This window comes from Borostomias antarcticus, assembly GCF_949987555.1.
Source record: "Borostomias antarcticus genome assembly, chromosome: 12".
Classification (NCBI taxonomy): domain Eukaryota; kingdom Metazoa; phylum Chordata; class Actinopteri; order Stomiiformes; family Stomiidae; genus Borostomias; species Borostomias antarcticus.
In genome coordinates this window covers 4,560,286-4,570,285 of record NC_140245.1, presented here as the reverse complement: position 1 = coordinate 4,570,285, position 10,000 = coordinate 4,560,286, and the positions used below count along the sequence as shown (strand labels likewise).

Sequence of the window (10,000 nt, the reverse complement as noted above, 5' to 3'; positions counted from 1 at the left end):
TGCGACAGAGAGGTGGAGGAGAGAGGGGGGGGGGGGTTATAGTTTCCTATTTTATTGAGTGCAAATAACAATCCAGGAAAGAACATGAGACGTCGGACATGTTGGACAAAACACACGTCCTTCAGTGGGTTTGATCTACGGCTCCGTGGGACGGAATCATCCATCCATCCTTCATCCGTTTTAACAAACGACAACGAGGTCGTCCGTGAGAGCCAATCACGTGCTAGCCCACAAAGGGACAGAGCCAATCATGCGCTAGTCCACAGAGGGACAGAGCCAATCATGTGCCAGCCCACAGAGGGACAGAGCTACAGAGGGACACCTTAAATACGAGAGACACAAACCCAGAAACGCACGAGGAGACGGTCCCCTGTGAGACACTCCTCTGAGCAGAAATTAGGAAAATGCTCAAATCCCTGCGCTGTGTCCCCTGGGCTCTAGGGCTCTGCGTCCCCCCTGCGCTGTGTCCCCTGGGCTCTAGGGCCCTGCGTCCCTCCGGCGCTGTGTCCCCTGGGCTCTAGGGCCCTGCGTCCCTCCGGCGCTGTGTCCCCTGGGCTCTAGGGCTCTGCGTCCCCCCTGCGCTGTGTCCCCTGGGCTCTAGGGCCCTGCGTCCCTCCGGCGCTGTGTCCCCTGGGCTCTAGGGCCCTGCGTCCCTCCGGCGCTGTGTCCCCTGGGCTCTAGGGCCCTGCGTCCCTCCTGCGCTGTGTCCCCTGGGCTCTAGGGCCCTGCGTCCCTCCGGCGCTGTGTCCCCTGGGCTCTAGGGCCCTGCGTCCCTCCTGCGCTGTGTCCCCTGGGCTCTAGGGCTCTGCGTCCCTCCGGCGCTGTGTCCCCTGGGCTCTAGGGCTCTGCGTCCCTCCGGCGCTGTGTCCCCTGGGCTCTAGGGGACCGTGTGTTCTGTAACGCTAAGTCTACTCTGAGTGTCTGTCTGTGAGAGGACTAACTGTGTGTTTGATGCTGCGGATTAGCCCCCTGCCTAAAGACACACACACACACACACCTGACAGCTCATTAATAACCAACAACCAACAAGGCTGTGGTTGTCCTCCGTGTGTGTGTGTGTGTGTTTGTGCGTGCATGTGCGTGTGTGTGCGTGTGCATGTGTGTGTGTGTGTGCGTATGTGTGTGTGTGTGCGAGCATGTGTGTGTGTGTGTGCGAGCATGTGTGTGTGTGTGTGTGTGTGTGTGCGTGTGCATGTGTGTGTGTGTGCGTATGTGTGTGTGTGTGTGTGTGTGTGTGTGCGAGCATGTGTGTGTGTGTGTGCGAGCATGTGTGTGTGTGTGTGTGTGCGAGCATGTGTGTGTGTGTGTGTGCGTGTTTGCAGCATGGGAATCCTCTGTGTTCTCTTTAATAATGGAGCAGAGAGGGTAAGAGCTGCTCTCTACACCCTGTCTCCGGGGGAGACGCTGCCACGGCAACTGTCAATCACCACTGATATGGAGGTATTAAAAAGAGGGGGAGGGGAGGGGTGAGAGAGGGAGGGGAGGAGGTGTGGGGGGAGGATGGGGAACAGAGAGGGTGTGTGTGTGCGGTGGGGGAGGGGGCAGAGGGGAGGGGGGGGGGGTGTGGGGGGAGGGAGAGGAAAAGAGGCCCATATGCTTGAGAGTCTCCTTTCTTTATCTCCCTTATCTTACCTGTGTCTTCCACTTGTCCTTCACACACACACACACACACACACACACACACAGATACACACACACACACACACATACACACACACGCATATACACAGATACACACACACAGACAAACACATACACAGACACACACACACACAGTACACACATACACGTACACACACACACGCTGGAGTGTACTCACATTCTGAGGGAAGTCAGCCTTTAGCTCAGCCACACTCTCACACCAGTAGGCGGCTGTCTTCTCGCTGATCAGCTCGATGTTGAGGAAGGAGCCCTGACCGGGTCCGAACACATGGCCTGACGTGGTCCCTCGCACAATACGGGGGGACACATTAGTCACCAGGTCCTGGACACACACACACACACACATACACGCACACACACACACACACACACACACACACACACACACACACACACACACACACACACACACACACACACACACACACACACACACACACACACACAGGAGAGAGTAGACGGTTAGGATTATACACAGACCAGGATGGATTCTGATGAGATCGATAGTGAAAGACTCAGCATGGGACCACGGCTGGGATGAATGATGCTTCAGAGTCAGCAGGGATCGCGATAATTGTGTGTGTGTTTGTGTGTGTGTGTGTTCAGAGTCAGCAGGGATCTTATAATGGCCGGGGGCACGGTCAACACGGACAAATACAGGCCGGCTCCCTATACAGGCCGGGTCAAGAAGTGAGGGGAAAAAAGCTCTGGGCTTTACGGTAGTTTGGGTTGCTAGGCACGTTGTTTGAGGTGGTAACACCATGGCGCCGAGCAGCTGAAAGTTTGACGTGAAATTTGAAGAGAGAGCTTTGCAGTATGCTGCAGAACATTCGGGAGAGCGAGCTGCAAAGCACTTTGACATCGACCTGAAGAGAATCAGATACTGGAGAAAGCAGAAGGATGAACTGCGTTTAGCTGACAAGAAAAGAGCACGCCTAGCTGGTGGTGGGCGGAAGAAAGTTAGCTTGGAGCTATATATATATATATATATATATAGTTAATAGGTAAACTGGCTGTTGACATACTGGTAGGCTTCTTTGATTTGTTTTGTTGGATGACACAGGGCATATTTTTTGGTTTGTGCAATGTTTTTGCAATAAAAGTCCTGAAATTGAGGGATTATGTTCATGAGAGTTTAATTTTAAGAAATAAAGACCTGCCTCTAATATAGGCCTGCCTCCAATAAAGGCCTGGGGCTCGCTGCAGCTCAGTAAATAAAGGCCCCGGCAACTATTAGAGGATTTACGGTACTCTCAAAGAATTACTGAACACTCACTTGCACTGTCTGATATATGGTATGTTAATCCTGACTCACATGAATACACTTTTTATTCTCATGCCCACAACTCATATTCCAGGATTGATTATCTACTTCTCTCACAGTCCATGGTTGGTAATGTAATTGACTGTAAAATTCATAACATCATTATTTCAGAGCCGGCTCCCTCATCTGTGCTGTATGTCTGTATCTTTCTCTTGCTGTACTTGTCAACAAAACTAAACAATGGAAATGTAATAATTCCCTATTGAAAGATAAGGAATTTGTGTCTATGGTAGGGGAAATACAGGAGTACATTGATGTTAATCTCAAATCAGCCCAGTCAGAACAGACAGTATGGGAAGAGTTTAAAGCAATTTGCAGGGGCTGGATTATAACATACTCATCAGCCCAGAAAAAAGAAAAAATGCCAAGGAAACAGCTTGATCACTGAACTTGTGACCATAGAAACGAGACATATGCTGGATCCTGACAATTACAAAATAACACAATGTTGGTAAAAAAATAAAAAATAAAATAAAAAAACACAAAAAAATAGAAACAATTCTACAGAACATGAGGAAAATGAGTTTGCTCTGATGATAAATCTGTGAAAATGCTTGCCCTAAGGCTGAAACAACAAAAGAATCGCCAGTCAATTTCTAGCATAAAGGATGCAGATGGGTCTCTGGTTTGTGGGCAAGTTCAAATCAATCAAGCATTTACATAACAGTGCAATAAGCACGTTGTATAAATCACAATGTTCCACTGGGGAGAAGGAAATGGAAGACTTCTTTAGAGATATACATTCACCATTCCTCTGTGAAGAAGAAAGAGAATCATTAGAGGCACCTATCCTAGAAAATGAAATTATATCAATAATCCTCTCAACTGGTAAAACCCCAAGACATGACATCTTTACAATTGAGCTCTATAAATGCTTCCAAGATACCCTCACACCACTTCTGCTGCTATTGTTTAATGATAGAATTAAGTTGTCAATCCATGCCATTAACAATGCGCCAAACCACTGTTTCATTAATTCTCAAACCAGGCAAGAACCACTTGGAAATGAATAACTTGAGGCCTTGGAGTATTTTAAATAATGATTACAAGTTGTTTGCAAAGACCCTTGCAAGGCAAATGGAAAAGGTTCTAACTTCTTTGATACGGACTGATCAAACAGGTTTCATACAAGGTTGTTTAGCCTCAAACAACATGAGGAGGCTACTACTGTACATGTTATGTCAAGGGTGGAGGTTCATCAGCATCCAGCAGTAGCTGTATTATTGGATGCTGAGAAGGTCTTCAACAGAGGAGAAATATTTGCTCTATGCACTTCCCAAATACAGGGTTGGTCTGTTTTTTATGACCTGGGTAAAGGCACTTCACCATTAGCCAGTAGCATCAGTCAGAACCAACGGTATCAGGTCTGACTCATTCTATCTCCATCGGTCTAACCGACAAGGCAGCCCCGTATCATCATATTTTCATACCGGCCCTCAAGCCACTTGCCTGCGCCATACAAGTTCAAAAAGATATACCTGGTATTAATATTGGTGATGAATTTAAAGCCAATCTGTTTGCGGACAACATCCTATTAACATTAGCAAACCGAAGTCACTCCATCCCACCAATACTAAAGCTGATTGATGCATTTGGACAGTTTTCTGGTAGAATCAAACACACCAGTCCTGCTCAAGACCTTGAGGAAAGACACCAGGAAATAGACAGGACCAGGACCAGATATTCACCAGTACTACAGTACATAGTACTACATAGTACAATGTACTACATAGTACTATAGTACAGTACTACATAGCCTATAACCTAAGATACCCCCTGCAACAGGCCTAGAATGGTGTGAGACTGACCGGCAGCTGGGAATGGCTTGAGGAGTGAATCTTAGAAGACTATAACAAGGAGTTATCCCTTCCAAACATTACATTACATTACATTACATTACATTACATTACAGTACAGTCAATTAGCTGACACTTTTATCCAAAGCAACTTACAATAATTGCATTTAACAAGAGAAAAGCCAATGTACTACTACTTGCCAGAACTCACAAGTGCATCTCCTTTCTAAAACAAGTGACTAAGAGCATAATCTAGTGCTGAAGGCAAAGTGCAAGAATATCAGACTAAAATACAATAAGTGCGTCAGAGGGAGGATTGTGGTAGTACTTCTTGAAAAGATGAGTTCTGAGCCTGCGGTGGAAGATGGACAGTGACTTTGCTGTCCTGAGTGGGCAGTTGATTCCACCATTGCGGGGTCAGGGCTGAGAAGAGCTGTGACCGTGTCGATAGACCACAGGAGCTTTGGAGTGATTAGGCAACCTTTTGCCCTGAGGTAGCAGAGCGTAGTGGTCGGGAGGGGGTGTAGGGTTTGACCATGGCCTGGAGGTAGGAGGAAGCTGTTCTTTCACTGCGCTGTAGGCTAGTACCAGAGTTTTAAACTGGATGCGAGCAGCTACAGGGAGCCAGTGTAGAGAACGGAGAAGGGAAGTTGTGTGGGAGAACTTGGGGTGGTTGAATACCAGGCGAGCAGTAGCTTTCTGGACAAGTTCCAGAGGTTTAATGGCTGACACCGGGGCCCCAGCAAGGAGGGAGTTGCAGTAGTCCAGGTGGGAGATGACAAGGGCCTGGATGAGCACCTGCACTGTTTCGTCAGTGAGGAAACGTATGGTACAATCTGAAAATCATTTCCAGAATGGAAAGATCCGCTGTTACAATATTCCTGTGAATTAGTGAGAATACTCCAGAAACGTTTGGCTTTTAGTGGAAACTCCTTTCCATCATGTCCACTATGGAACAACTCCTTGTTCACTGGAGACAGTAAAACCTTTAAAACGTAAGCACAACGTCGACGTGACATGGGTATAACCATAACGCCAAAACAATGGGATGCAGCGCCCAAAAACTGTACCAAATTGTCAAACTCTGTCAGATATACAATTTTACAAGATAATACACAGGGTCTATATCACATGCTGTAAATTGAATAAAATGGACCATATATTATAATTGTGCTCGTATGGTTGTGGAGTAGAGGGCACTCTGATGCACCTATTACAGAGTTGCCCTTCTGCAAAGCAATTTTGGTCAGACATCGTTGAAGATTTGTCACACTCTCAATGTAGAAATCCAACATTGTCCTGTAAAATGCATACTAGGTGTAAATATGCCAGACGTGCAACCCATAACTGTGCACATTATAGCATCGGCATTCCTAGCAGGCAAACGGATCATTTTAATGAACTGGAAGCAACTTAAGACAAACTGCTTGAACATAGAGAACTGGCTCAAAGACATCCTGGACTTGTGTTCAGTGGAACAGGCGGCCCTGTCCCCCCACGGCCATGAGACCTGACGGTCACTGGAGCTTTATTACATCTGGCCTTGATCAAACTTTAACTTGAAGCTGAATCTTTGTCTTGTTATATTCTGACGCCCCCCCCCCCTCCCAAAACTGTCCCGTTTGTTCCATTCTGTTTCTAATGCCTTGTATGTACCGTCTTTGTGTATCTCCTATTGTCTTGTTGCTGGTTGGCTGTTGTGTTCTGTCTATACACACGTGTTTGCTGTGACTTGAGCCTTGACTAGTATGACAGGCAGACACATGTTCACACGCACTCACAGATAAACCTCGTCAATCGCCTGACATTAATATCTACTTTGTTACACATTCCTTCTGTATAATTATACAAAGTGGTCTGTCTGTCTCTCTCTGTTCCTGTGGAGTGGGGAAGGAAGAATGGCCCCACTGCAAAATAAACACACACACACACACGCACGCGCACGCACACACACATACAAACACACACACGGTGGTACAGTACATCAGTTAGAAGGCTAATTGGGCCCTGAGGGGGCCTCTCTTCAGAGCCGTCTGTGCTCCATCAGTCATGCAAGCATAGATCAGCCATGCATACACACACACACACACACACACACACGCACACACACACACACACATGCACGCACACACACACACGCACACACACACACACGCGCACACACACACACGCAGGCGCATACACACATACCCACTCCGTGCGTGCACACACACACACACACATCTGGTCTGATAAGTCTGTCAGTGGATAACCGATCAATCAATAATCAATCAGCTCTATGTGGCGGGTCATTATAAGACTTACATACAATATGCAAGGCTGTTCATTAATATAGAGAGATAATGAGACAACAAACCTGTGTGTGTGTGTGTGTGTGTGTGTGCAAGGCCCGCCAGTGTACATGTACACTGTATGTGTACAGAAGAGAGCAGCATGTTGACATTGAGATTTTCATTTCATTCACTTTCTTTATACTACAGAGTGGACAGAGACTCAGAGCAATAACCGGACACACACACACACACACACACACACACACACACACACACACTGCAAGAACAAACACACCATCAAACACTCACGCCAAGTTCCAGTTAATTTCAATTTCTGCACTTCATTACAGTACACTTACACAGACACACAGAAACAGATTCACTCAAATAGATTCACACAAACAGGCACTTTAAACCTCAACATTTGCTGAAATTACTTTCAAAACTAATTTTTAACTGTTGCTATAGCGACACCTTTTACATTAACAAGTGTGGTCTTGTTTTTCTTTCGTTCTTTCTTTCGTTCTTTCTTTCTTTCTTTCTTTCTTTCTTTCTTTCTTTCTTTCTTTCTTTCTTTCTTTCTTTCTTTCTTTCTTTCTTTCTTTCTTTCTTTCTTTCTTTCTTTCTTTCTTTTCTGATCTGATGCGTTCTCTTCATTACAGCTGCAGGGTTGATCATGGCCTGACTGTGTGAGCTGACAACAAACAACAGATGCTGCTGATTACTTCCTACAGACCCTTCTGTCTCCTCTCCTCTCTCCTTCTCTCTCCTCCTCTCTCCTCTCCTCTCTCCTTATCTGTCCTTCTCTCTCCTCTTCTCTCTCCTTCTCTCTCCTCTCCTTCTCTCCTCTCTCCTTATCTGTACTTCTCTCTCCTCTCCTCTCTCCTTCTCTCCTCTCCTTCTCTCTCCTCTCCTTCTCTCCCCTCCTCTCTCCTTGTCTCTCATTCTCTCTCCTCTCCTCTCTCCTTATCTGTCCTTCTCTCTCCTCTCCTCTCTCCTTCTCTCTCCTCTCCTTCTCTCCTCTCCTCTCTCCTTATCTGTCCTTCTCTCTCCTCTCCTCTCCTCTCCTCTCTCCTTCTCTCCTCTCCTTCTCTCTCCTCTCCTCTCCTCCCTTCTCCTACTCTACCTTGTCCAGTCCGAAGGTCTTGGTGAGGGCGAAGCCCCACCCCTGCTCAAAGGCTCGTCGGATCATGGCGGTGGAGGTGGTGGGCGGAGCCGAGGCCAGACCGAAGGGGTTGGGGAAGCGGATGCCGCACATTTCCACGCTGATGTCCACCAGGTCGATGGCGCAGTTGAAGAGAGGCAGCTTGGGAGTGCTGTCCACCGTCTGGCCATGCAGGGCCTGGGGGGAGAAGAGATAGGAGAGGTATGGCCTTCATCATGAGCAGCAGCAGGAACATCATCATCATCATCGTTATTGTGATCATCATCATCATCATCATTGTGATCATGATCATCATCATCATCATTGTGATCATCATCATCATCGTCTTCATCATCATCGTTATTGTGATCATCATCCTCATCCTCATCATCATCATTGTGATTATCTTCATCATCATCATCATTGTGATAATCTTCTTCATCATCATCATCATCATCATCATAATCATCATCATCATTGTGATCACTGTCTTTATAATAATTTTCATCATCTTCAGCATAAACTTGGTTGTCAAATCAATCGTATAAGGACATCTTTCCAGATCTGGTTCTGCAATTCCAGACAGAAATTTTGCTATCTGTCTGTCTCTCTATCAGCCTGTCATCATCATCATCATCATCATCTTCTTCTTCTTCTTCATCATAATCATCATCATCGAGCCCCACGTTGGGCACAGCTAAGCATTTCACTGTACACTTACATGACTTATATCATGACTTATATCATGACAAATATGGACGATGCATTGTGTGGTGTATCCCACCTGCAGGTACTTGTGGATGTGCCAGGACGCCTGCTTGCCGTCGTTGACCGACTCCACGGTGGTGTTGGCCAGGCCGGCGATGTCTCCTCCGGCAAACACCCAGGGCTCGCTGGTCTGCATGGTCTCTGTGTTCACCTCTGGAGTTCCCCAGCGGCTCAGCTTCACAGGAGCCATGGCCTCCTGGACTGCAGATATAGACAGAGTATTGATTATAGATGACCAATTATAGATTATAGATATAGAACTACTAGAACATATACAGTATGTAGGATAGACAGTACAGTAGACCAGTCCAATGTTATCCATATGTATACAGTTATACAACACATTCAAAAAATAAATATAGATATAAATCCTAGATTATAGATATATGACAACTAGATTATAGATTACAATAACAACAACACCAAGACTATTAACACACGTGCTGGTGATTGTCCAAGTGTGTGACGCGGATGTCATAGAGCTATCATGAGCATGTGAGGACAGTGCATGTGTTTCCCAACTGTCCCCAGAGAATGTACTGCTCTTAAAGAGTAGATGGTAACAGTAGATAATAGAAACCCATGAGCAGTATGTGTGTGTGTGTGTGTGTGTGTGTGTGTGTGTGTGTGTGTGTGTGTGTGTGTGTGTGTGTGTATGTGTGTGTGTGTGTGTGTGTGAGTGTGTGTGAGGTTAAGAAACAAACACATTCCCATTCTACAATTATCTTTACGAGTGACACTGAATACTGATAGCGCGCCTCATATTCGCCATGGCGATGGGCCCCTCTGCAGTAAAGCCCCTGACCTGATCATCTGCACTGATACCCCGGCCATCCAATCAGATTTTACCTCCCTCGCCTCACCCCCTGCCCTTCCTCACCCCGCCCCCCCCTCCCCAGACACCTCCCCCAACCTCCTCCAACACCTCTGCTCGGATCTGTAATACATGTCCCCCCCTTCAGGCGCTGACCCTTGACCCCGAGCCCTCACCTTGGGGGTCGCTGAGCATGGACCCGAAGGCGCTGATGATGTA

The 10,000-nt window shown here is 46.8% G+C and overlaps 1 protein-coding gene across 1 annotated transcript in view; it reads right to left on the bottom strand.

Moving 5' to 3' along the window:
• The window catches only part of dpydb (dihydropyrimidine dehydrogenase b), a 39,754-nt gene that overhangs the window by 8,450 nt on the left and 21,304 nt on the right, over positions 1 to 10,000 (bottom strand). The window contains exons 11-14 of the mRNA XM_084446803.1: positions 9,958 to 10,000; positions 8,984 to 9,168; positions 8,182 to 8,397; positions 1,820 to 1,984 (exon numbers count right to left, since the gene is read on the bottom strand). The exon at positions 9,958 to 10,000 is cut by the window's right edge and continues 168 nt beyond it. Coding sequence (XP_084302929.1) covers positions 1,820 to 1,984; positions 8,182 to 8,397; positions 8,984 to 9,168; positions 9,958 to 10,000 — 609 coding nt within the window. The remainder of the gene's footprint in view (positions 1 to 1,819; positions 1,985 to 8,181; positions 8,398 to 8,983; positions 9,169 to 9,957) is intronic.